Source organism: Hypanus sabinus, chromosome 13, assembly GCF_030144855.1.
Source record: "Hypanus sabinus isolate sHypSab1 chromosome 13, sHypSab1.hap1, whole genome shotgun sequence".
Classification (NCBI taxonomy): domain Eukaryota; kingdom Metazoa; phylum Chordata; class Chondrichthyes; order Myliobatiformes; family Dasyatidae; genus Hypanus; species Hypanus sabinus.
The window spans coordinates 42,251,210-42,270,198 of record NC_082718.1 but is presented as its reverse complement, the minus strand read 5'-3'; the positions used below and the strand labels follow the sequence as shown (position 1 = coordinate 42,270,198).

Here is an 18,989-nt window from a genome sequence, read left to right as displayed (position 1 = left end):
TTAAAATAATAGTATGTTGGCATATGTTTACAGGAAATGCACTTTAGACAAATCTTCATTCATTTTAAAAAGCTATAAACTATATTTAACCAACCTAGAGTTCACAAAGTCTGCTTTGGCTTATAGATTTAGTCCTGGTTTTCTCTTAAACTACACGCTGTGCAATACATGACATCTGTTTCTCCCAACCCCCTTCCAAGGGGCGAAGAAATACACAAAGATTACCTCAGCTGCTGAATCAATACTATTCATGTGCACATAAAAGAGGGTGTGTAACAGCTGATTAAAGAACAAAGTAAAAACCTACCCAACTTGATCCTTACCAAAGAACGTGGTGCGACTGTCCATTGTGGAACTGGCAGAAGAGATGATCAACATCACACAAGTAACTTTAGTTACTGCTGTACCAATGCATGAAATAACCACCATCAATTTAAAACTACGCATCAACAGAGCACCAAAGGTATCAATAACAGTAAAACATTCCACAAAAATGTGTAATCTCATATCCTCACCTTTACCAGTAACATCAAGCTACAAGGACTTCTACTTTATCCAACAAGGCTGGAAGATCTTGCCACAGGCTACCTTAAAGTGTCCTAAAAAAGTAATGAAATTACAATGCAGATGTATGTGTATGCTAAACAGCTGTGTCAGCATGCCGCAAGCAATTTCAGAACCAACAAATCTGATCAATTCTTAGCAGTCACACACATCCAATCACAATTCGGACTGACTACTTAAACCACTAACAAGAAGTGGTCCTCCCTAATAGCAGAGCACGCGGCTGAAACTTCCATCACTATATCTGGGTAGGAAAGCTAAGTGGCCTCCTTTGGCAGTCTACACCATCACCATGACATCAAGAAATAAGCATGTATACCAAGTACAACAAAGGGATGGGAATCAACTGCCAGTAAAGGCAATGCAGAGCACAAATGGAAATGGCTGGAAATGCTCAGCAGGTCAAATATTTCCAACATCTGCTTTTTTTTTGTTTTTGGACTGCGAACAAAGTTGTAACCCTGGCAACGACACAAAAGTATGTTTTCAACACATTCAATTCAGCCAAACAACAAAATGACAGTGCTTCTTTCAATACTTTTTTGACAACAACTTGCTTACTGATGCAAGTCTACAGTCCACTAGGACTATTGGCTATGGTTTTGCCCCAATTGTGGACAAAGGAACTGAATTCCAAGAGCTGAAATAGCCTTCTCATACTGGCAGCAAAGAAACATAGATAACAGGAGCTGGATGATGCCAATTGCCTTTTCCAGCCTGCTCCACTGCTTATTATAATCAAGTCTGATCATCAAACTCTCCATAACCCTTGATCTCCTCAAGAACAATGCCCACCTGTTTAACCAACTGCAGCATCAAGGAGTCCTTCATAAAACTGGAATGAAAGATGAAATGCGGCCATTTGAACACCACCCCCACCCCCCAGGTCTGAACGTCAGAAGCACGAGAGCTGGAGTTCAAAGTCCCATGATCAGCAAGTCTTACGGTATATCCCCGAGATTGAAGACTGAAGTTGACATACCCAGAAGTTAGACTCCAGAGATAGTCTGTCCTGGGGTTGGTGGTCAGTCTATGTGTGTGCGCGCGAGTGGGTGAGTGGGAGGATGGGAAAGGTACTTGCTTTGTTGTTGCTGTGGTTCTGCTAGACATTGTGGGCATGCTGAGTTGGCACCACAAGTGTGATGACATTTGCAGGCTGCCCCCAGCACATCCTTAGGTTGACACCATCCTTGGTGGTTGACACAAGTGACACATTTCACTATCTTTTGACGTACATGATAAATAAATGAATCTGAAATGATAATGATGATCATTGGAGGTCAACCAATTTGGGAGTAACCTACCACTATTGATATTAAGTTGTTTAAAAGTCCTTCCCTTCATCCATGGTCAATGATGCTCCAATTTAAATGTCTTCAGATAAGATGCACAAAGACAAGAAGAGTGGACCACATTCAAGCTGGGGTTGATAAGCCGCAAACAGCAAAGACAATATCAGACAAAATTCATTTCAAGCAGGAATGCCTAACACCAGTCTTTGTAATCTAATGGCATTCCCATATTTGGATTATGCACTATTAACATCGCCAGAGACAAGTGAAATTATATTGGACAAGCCAGTGCATCATTCCTTAGTAACAGGTCAGGCACTGGGCGTTCCATGCAGTCAAGATCTTCCGGTCAAGATGGCGCCAGCATACAATGCTCCCTCAGTCAACATCTTCCAGATAGCTCACAAAATATCTTTTTTTAAAATTTCTTTTACATCTGTTTGCCATCTTAAATGTGTTACTGTGGCTTTTTACAGCCTGCGATTTACAGTTTGGAGAGCGTTTGAGAGACCCAACACTTTGCTATCTCCAAGAAGATTCTGACAAACAAGCACAAACTCAGATGGCCTTGATGCAAAGAAACTTCAAGACGAGACGCGAGCTGATGTTTGTCTCCACTCTGCCAGTTAAAACATTCATTAATTGCCGATTAAAGCATCGAGGAATATTGAGACCTCGAGGCAAATGTGGAAGGTAAGTGAGTGTTCAGCATCGACTGCTTTCCTTTCAATCGTTGCCAGGGCAGGAGCCTGTGACCAGCCTATCACTGTGTAGCTCTGTGGCAAGTGCGTAGGCTTCTCTGCCTCATGTGGTGTCCTTCTCATTCAATGAGTGTCGATATTATAGGATGATAGCATGGTTCTGCGTTTATGGATTGGACCATTGCGTTTTTGGACTGTGGATTTTTTTTAAATTTATGGTTTTTAATATTCTGCGTTTTTTTTTAATTGCCTGTTCCATTTCCATTTGTTGAGCAAGGGGAAGGTGTCTGGGGGGCTGATGTTCTGGTGTGTTGCGTTCCCTTTTTTGTGCGGGGAAGGGGGGCTTTGAGGGTTGATATTAGGATGCTATTCGTTTTTGTGCGGGGGGTTGGGTTTGATGTTTTCTCTGTTTATGACTCTTTTCTTTGTTTTGTGGCTATCTAGAGAAGACAAATTTCAGAGTTGTATATGGATACATACTTTGATAATAAATGAATCTTTGACTTAAACTATTTCACAACTTGTAAGACACACCAACTGCAAGCCAAAATATTGTGCATTTGCTTGGACAAATACAGATCCCAAAAAAGAGGTTCAGCATAATCTACAATGAAACAGCTACTTGATCACCATCATTTCAATACCTCAAAATTTCAACATCACCATCACTACTGAGAGAGTGAGTTTCTAAAAGTGCTGAAACTCACCAAGCATGCTTCAAGAAGAAACTCACATATCCATCATATCTCAGCTCTGTGAGCAGGTAAAATGGGAACATCGCCCTGTTCCTTTCAAAGTGCTACTTCATTTCCCTTCAGTAAATATTCGCTCTAATGCTGGATAATAATCTAGAAACTCCTCACTGAACAAATCTGCAGATTTCAAGGCTTCTCAGTAGCAAAGGCAGTAACTGTTAAGCCTTCACACAGGTCATTACATCCATGAATGAATTACAAGAACAAGTTGGACATGTGAAACCATATTTCAAATGACACTTTCAGCTCAGAATTTTATTGAATGGCTTAAATCACATATGGATATACAAGTTTTCACTTTTTTTTACAATGTAAACAAAATTCAGTCCTAAAGGCAGAGAAAAAATAACAATTATTTTCTCTCCAATCTTTCAAAGGGTTTTTAAACCTGAATAAACTAATAAATCACAATGGTGCTGCTATTTGAAAAGATACTTAGAAGTATCTCCATTTCAATTTGAATAAAATTACTTTGTTTCAACAAACCAGCTGCTTCAATATATCATTCATTCCATTGTATTCCCCCTACAAGTGTTAACATGAGATTAGGTGTAATATTGCCAAGATTATGGATCAAATGGGATATGAAACCTCAAACAGTCTATCTTCAAAAATATTAAATTATATTTTTCCATATAATACTAATACAAATTTAAAAAGATTTCATCTGATTATAAACTACTGAAAGTAAAATGGTAGGCAGAGTAAAGTCAAGCAATTTTATCCAGTTAAAAAAAAATCACTCCATGTTTATGCTAAAGTCACCAACATATCACCTTTTCTGGTATCAGCATTGAGCACTCACACAGGAGAGCCTAGAATCAGCCAAAAGGCTCCAGGTAAATTCCCAGACAACTACCACTATTGGATCAGTACCACATCCATCATTACCACTTTTTGCATGAGCTTTCAGGATCCTGAATAGTTCTGTGCTCTGGATCCTCTTCACAACAGAGTGACAACTTTAACTTCACAATCCTCATTTACGAAGAGGATATTTTAGATCCAAAGTTGTACAGGTGAAAGGCAATTAGACAAATACTTTGCACCATTTCATAGCATAGATATTTTCATATTTTTAATAGAAGGATGTCTAAACATCAAAAAATAACCACTACAGAAAAGATAAATTTGGACAACAGGTATTAGTAAGCCAAGTACCAGATTATCATTGAGCAAATTTTCATTTCAGTCAAAATTGTAGATTGAACAACTATAAGATAACTTTGTGTGTTGTTTTGAAAGCTTGGGCACATCCTTCCTCTGCCAGATAATCAAAACTTTAAAAGATCCTTAAAACACTTATTGTTTGGTGTGTGCATTATGATTTAACTGGTTATGGTAACAGTGGTTAACACAATGCTTTACAGTACCAGCAACCAGGGTTCAATTCCCACTGCTGCCTATAAGGAGGTTGTACATTCTTCTCATGACTGCACGAGTTTCCTCCGGGTACCCTGGTTTACTCCCATAGACCACAGACATACTGATTGGTTGATAGGTGAATTGATCATTGTAACTTGTCCTGTGATTGGGCTAAGATTAAATCAGGGGATTGCTGATTGGTGCGGCTCAAAGGGCTAGAATGGCCTATTCTGTGCTGTGTTTCAGTTAAGTTAATAAATAAACGAACAAACAAACACATGCTCCAATGGGTCCTAATCCAAAAACAAGGAAAACTGCTCACAAAGGAATAAACCCATTAAGTGTGATTTACTGTCTACTGGGGCCACTTTGCAGCTTCAAAATTTACTTCAGTATATTTGCCTTTGAATAGTAATAAATGACAATGTCAGAAAGACGAAGGCTTGCACTCTCTCCAATGTTCCACTTCGAGTTGCAGTTCATTGCTTTTGACTCCTTTTTGTCATTACTAGTTTTTCTTCATTGTCCCTCCTCCATGGCCTTTGGTTGCTTTGCATCTTTTTCATTCATTAACATCCATTGTTCTCAACACTAACAACCATGCTATCTGAACAAAAGGATGCCAATCTCAAATTCTCTTCAGATTTCACAAAGAGAACCAAGAATTGCTACTAACCTTTTATTTTGTACCTCACTGAATCTACCTAGCCGGTTTTTCTTTCTGCTGTCAAATTAAAATGATTTTTTCTGGGCTCTTGCACTAGGTTTTCCAAAAATTAAAATATTCAACTTAACTGTTAATAAATCTTCTGTTTTCCAACCTTAGTGGCAAGAACACAATAACCTGAAAATGCAAATTTAATTTTGGTCTTCTCAAAAAATGCAATATGAAGGAAAAGCAAAAGCATTACAGTACCAACAAAAAATAGCAATCTCCATTTAAAAAATACCAGAATAATTAAGGATTTTGCACATCATATGGTTTATACTGAGGATTTTCATCAGTTACTTTGCTTTCTTGTAATACCCAAACTGGTGCAGACTTTCAAGTGTTAGGTGCTTATCATTCAGTATCTGATGATCAGCCAAATTCTGATCAAAGACAGATGGAGTAACAACTTCTGTTGATATTTTCTTTCTCAAGACCCTGGTCAGTATTTTTTTGCTGGAATATTATAAGGAAACTATAAATAGAAAGAAACAAACACAAAAAATAAAATACCAAGAATTTCTAAGAAAAGCGTATTTGTTATATTTGACACATGAAATCACATTTGTTTAGCTCCTTCCAGTTTGTCCTTTGGAGAGAATATCAGAATTAGATTTAATATCACCAGCATATGTTGTGAAATTTGTTGTCTTTGCAGCAGCAGTGCAATGCCAGACATAATACCAGAAGAAAAAAAACAATGAATTACAGTAAGTATATAAATATTAAATAGGTAAATTAATTAAGTAGCGAAATAGTGTTCATGGGATCAATGTCCATTCAGAAATTGTATGGCAGAGGGGAAAAAGCTGTTCCTCAATCGTTGAGTGTGTGCGCCAAGTCTTCTGATGGTAGCAATGAGAACAAGGTTTGACCTAGGCAATGGGGGTCCATAACGATAGATGTAGTCTTTTTGAGGCATCACTCCTTGAAGGTGTCCTGGATACTACAGAGGCTAGCGCCCATGATGGAGCTGACCAAGTTCACAACTCTCTGCAGCTTATTTCGATCCTGTGCAGTAACCCATCCCCCCACCATCTACCCCCCCCCCCCATACCAGTTGGTGATGCGAACAGTTAGAATGCTCTCCACAGTACATCTGTAGAAATTTGAGTGTCTTTAGTGACATACCAAATTTCCTTTTATTTAAGTATTGAGTACTTCCAGTTTTCAAAATTTCTAGGGTAAACTAGTTAAATTGGTTTACTACTTCCACATGTACCAACACAAGGTGAAAACTTGCCTTGGATGTTATGACACAGACCATCTCATTACAGCAGCACATTGTACAAGGGAAAACAATAACTGAATGTAAAATAAAGAGTTACTGTTACATGGAAAGCATAGGGCAGGCAGATAGTAGTGTACAAGGCTATGATGAGGTAGGTTTGTGAGTCCATCTTATCTTAGCAGGGGACCAACCATTCAATAGTTCTGTAACTGTTCCAGTCAAGACAGCACCAGCAAACAATGATTCCTCGGGCAACATCTTCCAGATAGCCAATCTCTTTAATTATTTCACTTTTTCTACGCCTTTTGCTTGTGTTTCGGAAACTGTTGGCCCGTGATGTGCAGTTTGGAGTTCGAATCGAATGATCTAGCTGTCTACTGCCCCCAGAGAGGACCAAAAGCTGCCTCATGGAGACGACCAGAGACAGGGTACGGAGCCATGATCAACTCCATTTCAATATGTCAAGGAAGATTGAAGCATTTTCTGTGTGAGTGATCTGTTAGCTTTTGTGTGAGGGAGTGGGTGGGGGGAGTTTGAGTTTTGGTTCTTTTTCCTTCTCTTGCAGGGTGGTGGGTTGATGTCTTTTCTTTCAATGACTTCAGTGTTTTTTTCTGTAATTTGTGGCCATCTGGGGAAGAGGAAGAGTTGTATTATACATGCATACATTTACTGTAAGAAATTAATCCTTCAACCTTTGCAGGAGTCACTGCCTTTGAGCCTGGTAGTATGTGCTTTCAGGCTTTTCTATCTTCTGTCACATGGGAGGGAGGTAGAGGAGAAAATGTCCAGAGCGAGTGGAGTCTTTGATTACGTTGGCTGCTTTACCAAGGCAGTGAGAAGTGCAGAGTGCACATGGAGGTGAGGCTGGTTTCCATGATGTGCTGTGTCCACAACTCTGCAGTTCCATGTAGTCTCAGGCAGAACAGCTGCTGTGATGCATCTGGATAGGTGGATTGATGCATCTACAGTGCATCAATAAAAATTGGTGAGGGTCAAAGGGTACATGTCGAATTACTTTAGGCTCCCAAGCAGAAGCACTGGTGTGCTCTCTTGGCCATGGGTGTCTATACAGTTGAACCACAACTGGCTACTGATGATATTCTCTTCTAGGAAGACTAATCATTCAACCTTCTCAACCTCTGTTATTGAAATAAACAAGAGTCTGTGCAACATCCTTCCTGAAGTTAATGGTCATCTCTTTTTTTTGTTAATACTGAGGTAAACATTGTTGTCATGATACCGATCCAGTAGCCCAGGGATTCCCAATCCTTGTTTATGCTATGGTCCAATACCATTAAGCAAAGGGTCCGGGGACACCAAGTTGGGAACCGCTGTACTAGACTTTTTCCCTGCACTCCAACTCATTGTTACTTGAGATTCGGCCCACAACATTGGTGTATCTGCAAACTAGGGGTATATTCAAAGACTGATATTCAGCTATAGAAGAGGCGAATAAGTACAAAATGATATGTTGTTTTTTTCCTTCTTCATCAACAAAAATTATGTATTTCTGAAACAGCAGCACAATGATATTTGCTTACTTGATGAATAGTGCTAGCAGGATTAACACACAAAGATTGTTAAGTCCTCAATATGTAATCATGGTGGTATTTAGTCATGAATGAAGGACATTCACACCCATTTCTCACAAACTTAAAAATATTATACCATATTACAGAACAACCCTTAGTCCACAAAGATATACCCAGGCTTCCAGGTGCCTGTATCATTAATTCTCCATCCAACTCCTATTCTGACCTCCATCGCTGTTCCAATGAAGTTCAAGACAAGCTCAAAGAACAGCAATTGATACTTCAACCTGGCACATTGTTGAGTCATGGGGAGTGCAAAGACTTCAACAATTTCTGATAACCAGCTGCTCCAATCTAGTATCTTACATCTCTGGCATATTTCCCCTCTTCCTTCTGCTACTTCAAATGTCATTTGCCTTGTCCAGACCTGGATTTATCAACTTCTTTCAAGAAAACACTGCCACTTCTTATCATCTTAGCCCTCCCTTCCTCCCCCCATTCTCTTTGTCCCTTATGCCTACTTATTTCCAAGTGTTCTCTGTCCTAATGAAAATACAGTGAACTAAAACTTTAAAGAGCAAACACGAGGAAATCTGCCTGACGAAGGGTCTCAGCCTGAAACGTCGACAGTGCTTCTCCTTATAGATGCTGCCTGGCCTGCTGTGTTCCACCAGCATTTTGTGTGTGTTGTTTGAACTAAAACTTTGGCTCTTTCTCTCTTTAAGAATGCCACCAAAGCAAGTGAACATTTCAAGTATCTTCTATTTTTATATGAATAAACTTCTGAACCAACATCAAATACAAGTGGTTCCTACATGTCCTCCAACTGGTCCCCCACTACAGGTAATTCACAATAGTAGTGAAAATTAAATTAATTGGCTACTGTTATATCAAGTCTATATTGTTATTATGGACTCAGATGTTCATTAGCAAGTTCTCAAGTATTGCTTTTATTTCACAAAAGCTCAACAGTTACAGGTAGATTTACTGGCATAATTTTTATGGATATCAATCATCTTCCACAAAATTTTTGTAAGGAAAACTGAAACAGGCACACGATTGACTGTATTTTACAAAATGATCACCACAGTGCTCCTGAAAAGATCTAGATTAGCAATTATGGATTGAATCGTTTTGAGAGCCATTTGCAGTTCAGCAGTGAACTACCCGCATTTACTCACAAATACCAGCAGTTTACAGATATCAAAATCCAACAATAAACTCAGAAGTTGCTGAAATGCTTCAACCAGAAAGCTCATCAGTGCACTCTACCAATGGACCAAGAGTGCATGAACCTGCTACACTTGACAATCTACTGCAGATTTTGTGCTGGTTAGAGCTGGCACAGGATCTGAGAGCCATGCATTTCAATAGAACACATTGCTGTGAGGGGAAAAAAGCAAGCAATACAATTTTTCTTTAATCAATGTCTTCCTTATCAATACCATTCTAATCTGAGGTGGCAAGACAAGTAACAGGACTAACAGCAAACACATTGTGCAACATCTAATGTCACTTTCCTCATTAAACAGTCTCATTAAGGAGTCAAGAAAACAAACTACAGCAAAAAGCATAAATACATGAGATTCTACAGATGCTGGAAATCTAGAGTAACACACACAAAAAGTTTGAGGAACTCAGCAGGTCAGGCAGGAGAAGAGAGGAATAAAGAGCTGATGTTATGTTACTAGGGCCAAAGCAATATTTTTTCAGCAAAATGCACTGAAAAGGTAATAGTTACAAAGAATGTGCATAAAACTAATTTTGGTTACTTATGTCAGTGTGGTCATTGAGTTTGTTCAGCAGGGGAATCACCCAATAGTCACTAAGGCAGTAACACTGTCACAATACCAGCTATTATTTGTGCTTGATCAGAAGCATTAAATAATAAAAATGCAACTGGATTTTTTTTCCCTTTGGAAGTATACCAACACTGTAATTATTTCAATTTGAATCAAGGTAGATCTTATGCTGTCCCGTGATTGCCAGCTGCCTGATCCCATGTTCCTCACCGCATGGTTGATGCCAAGCGCAAGGTCCCAGCACTAAAGTCTCTCATAACAAAGAGCCAGTTGCACAAACTGAACAGTTTGACAGTCAGTGAGATCCTATCAACAGTTTTCATTGAATGTTAAAGTGGTGCAGTGAATGTTTCAATGTCTTTAATAATCACAAATACTTATAACTTAGGCTTTGTTAAGAAAAAATAAAATTCACAGAATTAAAAATATGTAAACTCAATAAAACCCATTGTAAAGTTCTACTTATCTTTTCTCCCCCTTGCCAGCCAATTTTCTGATTTGAGAAAGAGATTTATCATTGATTTGTATGACATAAAATTTGTTTTGCGGCAGCAGTACCATGCAAAGCCTAAAAATTACTATAAATTACACAAATAGTGCAAAAAGAAAAGCAGCAGTGTTCAGGCATCGTACAGAAATCTGATGGCAAATGATATGAACAATGCAGGGCTCAGAGGATAAATCTGCTAGACTAAAATCAGTAGAGTTGGCACAGCACTGTTAGATTCCTTGTACATTGGCACAGCACGTGCCCTAGGCCCAGTGCTCTGTTCTGCAGAAGACTGCCTTCAGCCTATGCACATTATCTGCTTTGTTGCTATGCTGCCAAGCAGACTTAGAGAGATCTATCCCAATAGTTTTTCAATGTTTCTGAATGACACCAAAATGCACTAAAACAAAACTTGCCACTGCCTTATTAATTGTCAAACTGGTCACATCTTTGCTATCTGTTGAGGATTCCTCAGCAGTTTCATGGGAGTTTTTGTCTACCACTCTTATAACAAGATTACCGGATACAAAACCCTGCCACAGCAAAGGCCTTGCCAATTGAGCCCTGGAAAGACTCACACAAAAAATGCAGCATTGCTATTTTGAACCAGGCACAACTGATAACTCTGCAGAAACTGTGGGTGCAGACCACTCTTAACAAAATCAGAGTTTGATTTTGTAATCAGATTTTAAATTTATAACCATCAAGAATACAAATATGATCATCCTATCAAGTTATTCAATACTCTAGTAAAACAAATTATTTCTTCTATAGGGGCCCAGAATATTTAAGTGTCACAATTAATGCTTGCCTGGTGGCACTTTGCAAATCCATAAATGACTCTCAGATCAATATATTTAAATGCTCCCTCATCTCTCAAATCACAATACAGATTTTGCTTATAGAGTTTACCAATCTATATTCTACCTCGAGTAATAAAGTATGTATATTAGTCCTTCTCAGTCCTGAAGAAGGGTCTCTGCCTGAAATAACAACTTTTTCCATAGATGTTGCCTGACCTGTTGAATTCCTCCAGCACTTTGTGTGTGTTGCAAAGTATATCAGATTTTTTATGAAGTATTACCAAATTTGACAGAAAGAGATACAACAGCAGAAAACCAAAACTTGTGAAACAAATAGGTCAAGAACTATCTGAAAGGAAGGAGGCAGAATGAATTAGGAGGAAATTTTCAGAGATTAACCCCTTGGCAGCTGAAATCAAGAATACCTATGAAAAAGTGATTAGGTTCAAAGATAATCAAGCTTAACCTGCAGAGAAAGACAGGGCTGACCCATGAGGGGATTTGAACTCAAGGGTGAAAACTGTTAAAAATTGCGTAATAGATATCAGTAAGGGCCAGCAACCAAGATAGATGGTGGGGTGGATAATGCCTTTCTGTGAATATTTCTGGTGAAAATATGAAATAGTGGCAAACTTTAGATGACCTCAATGTATGGAGGAGAGAACATGTGAGGCGTGAGGAATGCACTTTAATAGTTAAGCATAAAGGGAACAAAAAAAAGGAATGGATATGGAGTGTCAGACACCAGGCCCAGATTAGCTGAGATTGGAATCAAAACATGCCACATTTCACATTTCAAAGCCGGCTTCACGGATGTGAGCTGAAGGTCATCTCTGAGCAAAGTCAAATAAAGCCAAAAAAACAACAGCACGTTTCTAATTTTACGCTGTTCGCATGAAGAAAGTCGGAGGCCAAGAAACGTAACAAAAAGCAAGATAATTTCTCCCATCTGCACTTGGAGAAAATTTCTGTTGCGAGGCAAATAGATGGACTAGATGGGACACTTTTTGGCAACGGGGTATAAAGTGTGGACGTCAACGTACAGGTAGAAACCTGATTCTGCCATTGGTCAGGGGCGCTTTGTACTACCAGTGAATGAAGAATGATCGCAAGTGAATGATAAATACGTAGAGTTGTCAAGAGCAGTTAGGCAGAGGTAGGAACAGAAACCACTTCAACTGGGAGTATACAAAACAAACAATACAATCACATCCAATAATGAAGATAGCTTATAAGGAATGGCAGCTCAACTGTACCAATTCGGAACGGATATTTTTTAATAGCAAAGTCATTTGCTTCTCTAAATTTAATCCAATAACTCCCGTCAAAATAAACGGGCACTACTGGCAGCCACGTGCTGCGGGAACGACCTTCATTGCATTGAGATGATGCATGCTGTATCTATGTTCATCCGTAAACCTCCCACCCTCCCAACCCGGATTGAACTATCTCAGTTATTCCAAGCATCCAAGAGTTAAGTGTGTGAACCAACGCCATGTTATGAGTACTTTCTCCCAGAAAAGAAAACGAGCTATCTTATCAGAGATGGTCACTTTGATTTAAGATTGTACAGTTCAAATGGCGAAAGTCCAGCCAAAACATAAAACTAAACTTCAGCCGAGACCGCAAAGTGCGCCCAGCTACGGCGGGCTCATAACGCCTTCTCCATCAAAGAGCGCGATTTACTAGGCAGAGCGAGAAACAAGGAAGGTGACTGGAGATTGAAAGAAACAACTCGAGTGAACCCAAAGGGATCGCTTCATCTGGCTTCAATGTGTCCCATCCCTCCTCGTTGTAACACAAATGAAATGCTGAACACCGCCGCCAGGAGAAACTGCCTGCTGGTGCCGGCTTTGTCCTGCTCCCTATCACCCCAAACACAAAAGTCGCCTTTCAAACCCAGAAGCTATGCCTTACGTCCGTTGTGATTCTGAAAGAGAATACGACAGCCGCATGATCTTTCGTGCTGATGGATTTTATTTCGCCGATGCTCCAGTGTGTAACTGCCAATCACTATCCTCCCGTAGCTTGCATTTTTTCTCTCTCTCTACTACTATTCCACAGCCTGGTCCTGGAGCCCATCCCCCATTCAGTACTTCTTTCCCCTGTCTAAGTGTGCTGTACCTATTGCATAATTACAAAGCCACATATGCTTCAGATGCATTAATCGTTCGTCCATTTCAAAGACATTTTATTAACCCAGTGGTACGTAAGCAAACATCCTTAAGCATAACGATTAAAGCAACAACTCGTACATACACGGATGCTGCAACTTTTTCGGTCTTGTTGCAGCTATTTACATCTCGACGCCTTAAGATTTCTTTTACTTTGGCACCTGTAAATGCCTCGATTTCAGCACCATCGTCTTGCCCCATAGGAGCCTCAAATATTTACAAAACTTTCTGAGGAAATTCTCACGGGGACACATGGCGGTTGAGAAAGTAGAGGAAGAAAACACCGTTGAGTGAATCCTTAATTAATTATTTAACCCATTTAGTAATAAAAAATCAGAATACAGCGTTTGAAATAAAGGGAGCCTCACTCTGCACATTCTCTTGAAAAAAAATCAATTCTGACAGGAAATGGGAAGGGATACAATCACCTCACTTTACCTTTAACAATCCGAGCTGTAGGTATTTCTATCTGCTCTGTTTATAACGCGGGATTGTAATAAAAAATGCACATTTGTCACCGTAGTAAAACAAATACAACTGGCACGGTTGGAGAAATCTCTCTAACTTACCTCAAAAGGCTGGAGAGTGGGATGGAGCCCGATCCACTTCCCAATAATCCCTTTTTGCCACTTAGCAATTTTTCCACCACAGCTACATTCCCAATCCGAGCGGCTTCAAGAAGTTCCTGCTCTTTCCCCATAATACAAAAGGAGAAAAGAGAGGGGAGGGGGTGGGGGCTGCTGAGAAATAAATAGTACAAATTCCGATCCGCAACGCGTGTTCAGCAGCATAAAGAGCCGAGCTACATCCTCGCAGTCCGCGCCCGACAAAGCGAACTCCAAAGCGGCCAGCGTCAGCTAACGGGACCGACACACCAAACGTGTGACAGGAGACTCCCAGCGCCGGCGCCCACTCTCCCGTATCTATCACTCGGGGCTCGAGGGGGGAGGGGAGGGGCGGGGCGGGGCCAGCCGCCGGCCACGCCCCTTTACTCCCGTCGCGCTGTCAATCACGTCAGGGCGTGAACTGCGGGTCTGGCCAGCTCGCAATGTGGGTGTCGGGGCGCTCTCTCTCACGGCATCTGTGTGGGTCAGTCGGCTCGCTGCCTCCACTTTCGCTTCAAATTACCGTGGTTTCAAATCAATTACTTGCCGATAACCCCCCCCCCCCCACGCCGCGTGCTGTTGCTTTTGTGCGATGGATTTTTGAAAAGGACTAACGATAGCGGTTGAGAAGGGGGTTTTTTTTTGGACGTGCTGTGTTACTGTAAACCCCTTTTCAAGAAATGGGCGGAACAGGCGGCACCTGGAGACACGGTGACTTTATCGGCAATAACCGGATAGCCTCAGTGATAATCATGTTTCCAGAAACAAATGCTTACGTTGATATGCCGCCTTTTCCCGATATCAGACTGTCCCAAAGCAATTTAGAAATAATGAAGTATGCTTGAATTGAGTGATTAGTGATACAATTTTCATAAATCACGCACTCTCTATCGTTATTAATGGCATATTCTGTCTGTTTATTAATGCTCACCCAGTTCTTAGCTTAACGGATTTCTAACTAATTGTCCATGTGGAGTGTGCATATTAATACATTAGAGACAGGGAGTTCAGACAACGAGTTTGTAATTTATTCAAAGGCCCTTCACAGACTCCCTCTGGCTCTTTTTGTAAACAGTGTTGCTGCCCTGAGGAGGGAGTCAAATGACACAAACCTAATGCAAACAGGACAGAGTTAACTTTTCAGGTCAATGCCCTTTCATCAAGCTGATGAAAAGTCATTGATCTGTAATATTCTCTCTCTCCCTCTCTCTCTTCCTCTTTTACCCCCCCCCACCCCCATATGTTAGATCCACTGGCTATTCCCAGCATTTTCTGTTTTTTTTATTTCAGAATGCCAGTATGGTAAGTAATCTGCTTTGCTGTTCACCATCACATAGTGGCTGTGTGGATCCACCACAAACCCAGTGAAGACTGAGACCGAGCAAGACTATGCTACCGCCCAAACCACCTTCTCAATCTTCCTCACCACAAAGTTGCAAATGGTTTGGAGTTCAGAAGTAGAGAAGGTTGAGAATTGTGCAGAGGGTTAGTGAGATTGCATGTGGAGCACCATGTGCAGTACTGGTCCCTTTATTTAAAAAGGACATTCTAGCTTTGGAGATTGTTCAGAGGAAAAATTCCTGGGATCATAAATGGCTTAAAAAAAGGCTAAATCTGTATTCATTAGAATATAGAAGAATGAGAGATGATCTTATTGAAAGATACAAGATCCTATGGAGATATGACAGATGTTTCCTTAATGATAAGATGCCATCTTATAAAAATGGAGGTGCTTAGGATTCCTTCTGACAGAAGGAATTAATTTTTGGAGCGCTCTTACTCAAACGACAGAGATGCTAGATCATTTGCAAACATTTAAAGAGGAAGTGGATACGTTTTTGAAAAAACAGGGAATTGAGAACATTATGCATCGTTTGAGATCCCCACTCTTCCAGAATCATTTGAGACATGGACTACCTATAACTGGCATTTCAAAGCACTGGATGCATACTGTGAACAATGTCTTTTTAATCCATTTGCAGGATTAGCAAATCAATTTCGGTGTCGTTCTCAGCTTCAGGGCTCTAATTACAATCAGTCAGGTCTGATGAGTTGGCCACATTTTCCTCAGTAATATACTCCCAAAATAGAATCAACATAGTCTACAAAGATCACCAGGAGAGTGGAAGCTATTCAAGCTTTCTTGTAAGAAGTAATATATCTTCGTTGGCTTGTGGAATCCTGGAGAAATCTCAAAATGGAGAAGGAACAGCTAAGAAAGCACTAAGAGTCTCATGTCTCCTCAGCAGCAGCACACAGAAGCCAAGTGAAGGTGATGGAAGGAACATATGAGCTTCCAAATGACCCACTCCATCAAGCACCACCTGCCCCATTGGAGGCTGCAAATTTCACAGGACAATCAGTAATCATACTAGATCTCACCTTTCTGCCTGAAGGAAAGACTTGGTTTACAATTAGCTTGAAAAATAGAATCCATACAGTTACTGAGACACAGTCCTTCCTGCATGATAGAAAGCCCAGCAACTGCTCAATGCTGTTTATTTATTGCACTTGGTGCTCCTGTCGCAGACTCCTCTACAACAATGAGACCCAATGCAGATTGAAGGACCACTTCATATAGCATCTTTCCTTTATCTGCTGCAACAGCCAGCATCTCCTGGTGGCCACTAATTTCAATTCAATTTCCCAGCCCCACACTGACGTGTCTGCTCTCTATTGCCATGATGAGGCCAGATGCAGGAGGAGCAGCAGTCCTTCATATTGTGTCTTGCTGGGTTCCAACCAGACAGCAAGAACATTGATTTCTCTAACCAAACCCCTTTGTTTTCCTTTATTCTGGAGGTCCTCTTACCTCTTCTCACCCCCTCCATGCCTCCATGACCTACCCATCAGCCCCATCTGGTTCCCCACATCATTCCATGGCCTACTGTCCATTCTTGTTAGATTCCTTCTTCAGCCCTTTGCCTCTTCCACCAATCATCTCCTAGCTTCTCACATTTTTTTTCACTCCCCTCTTCCTACCTTCCCCCCTCACCTGGACTTTCCTTTCCAGTCCTGATGATTTTCCTTCTTACAGGTTGCCCGACTTGCTGCGTTCCTCCAGCATTTTGTGTGAGTTGCTTCATACAATTACAGTACATTATGCACAACATTCCCTTTTTTTCTACAACTACGTGGGCCAACCCTTGATTTGAGCTGGAAATTTTTACACTTCCTGAAAACTGCATGGTGCATTGAACTCTTTTTTTGTAATATACATCCTATGAATATTTAGAATGAAAATTTCACAAACTTTTGATTTTCATTATTAATTGAAGGGTATAACAAAAGACAGTACAACAAAGAAAATCTGTAACGTTTCATAAGCATTTTCCCATCTGTCTTTATTCCAGATGCAAGGCAACAAAGACTATGTGTGAGGGAGCGTTTCAGTTACTATGAGGCCGCATAACCACAAAGCTTAGAAGGAACAGTGATTATACAATATTACAAACATTTGGATGCAAAATGCTGTAAACTTATTAAGCATTCCAAACCACAGTTCTGTACTGATTGGGAATATAAGACATGATAAATTGAGGATGCAAAGTTTACATACAGACTAGAAAATAATCATCATAAATTTTTAGCGTGATACAGTCAATTATATAAGGTGGGGGGGGGGGGTTAGAATCTGAAAGACCAAAAGCATAAAACTGAAATGGCTTTACAGCTAAAAGATGCAAATGTGAGGAAAACTTAAACAGGTTTTTATTTTTGCAGTAACTCCAAATATTTTCATCCAGTTCAGTGTAGTAATATACAAACCCCATTTCCAGAAAAGTTGGGATATTTTCCAAAATGCAATAACAACAAAAATCTGTGATATGTTAATTCACGAGAATCTTTATTTAACTGACAAAAGTACAAGGAAAAGGTTTTCAATAGTTTTACTGACCAACTTAATTGTATTTTGTAAATATACACAAATTTAGAATTTGATGGCTGCAACACACTCAACAAAAGTTGGGACAGAGGCATGTTTACCATTGTGTTACATCACCTTTCCTTTTAATAACTCTTTTTAGTCATTTTGGAACTGAGGATACTAATTGTAGTAGATTTGCAATTGGAAATTTTGTCCATTCTTGCTTGATATAAGACTTCAGCTGCTCAACAGTCCATGGTCTCCGTTGTCTGATTCTCCTCTTCATGATGCGCCATACATTTTCAATAGGAGATAGATCTGGACTGGCAGCAGGCCAGTCAAGCACATGCACTCTGTGTCTACAAAGCCACGCTGTTGTAGCCTGTGCAGAATGTGGTCTGGCATTGTCCTGCTGAAATAAGCATGGACATCCCTGGAAGAGACGTCACCTTGATGGCAACATATGTCTCTCTAAAATCCTAATATACACCTCAGAGTCAATGGTACATTCACATACATGCAACTCACCCATGCCGTGGGCACTGATGCACCCGCATATCATCACAGATGCTGGCTTTTGCACCTTTCACTGATAACAATCAGAATGGTCGTTTTCATCTTTGGCAAGGAGAACTCGATACCCATTTTTTCCAAAAACTAGCTGAAATGTGGACTCATCTGACCACAGCACACGGTTCCACAGTCTTTCAGTCCATCTGAGATGCGCTCGGGCCCAGAGAACTCGCTGGCGTTTCTGCATAGAGTTGATGTATGGCTTCCTCCTTGCATAATACAGTTTCAAGTTACATTTCTGGATGTAGCGACGGACTGTGTTAAGTGACAATGGTGTTCCGAAGTACTCCCGAGCCCAAGTGGCTATAATTGTCACAGTAGCATGACAGTTTCTTAGGCAGTGCCGCCTGAGGGCTTGAAGATCACACGCATTCAACAGTGGTTTCCGACCTTGCCCTTTACGCACTGAGATGTCTCTGAATCTTTTCACAATATTATGTACTGTAGATGTTGAAAGACCTAAATTCTCTGCAATCTTGCGTTGGGAAATGTTCCTTTTGAACTGACTAACAATTCTCTCACAAA

The 18,989-nt window shown here is 40.3% G+C and overlaps 1 protein-coding gene across 9 annotated transcripts in view; it reads right to left on the bottom strand.

Annotated features, from left to right (window-relative positions):
- Positions 1-14,359, bottom strand: part of anks1b (ankyrin repeat and sterile alpha motif domain containing 1B) — an 864,202-nt gene extending 849,843 nt beyond the window's left edge. For all 9 annotated transcript variants that reach the window (XM_059987507.1, XM_059987513.1, XM_059987511.1 and 6 more), the window contains exon 1: positions 13,988-14,359. In XM_059987507.1, the coding sequence (XP_059843490.1) occupies positions 13,988-14,118 (131 nt within the window). In that variant the 5' untranslated portion in view covers positions 14,119-14,359. The remainder of the gene's footprint in view (positions 1-13,987) is intronic.
- Between the last annotated feature and the right edge of the window lie 4,630 nt (positions 14,360-18,989).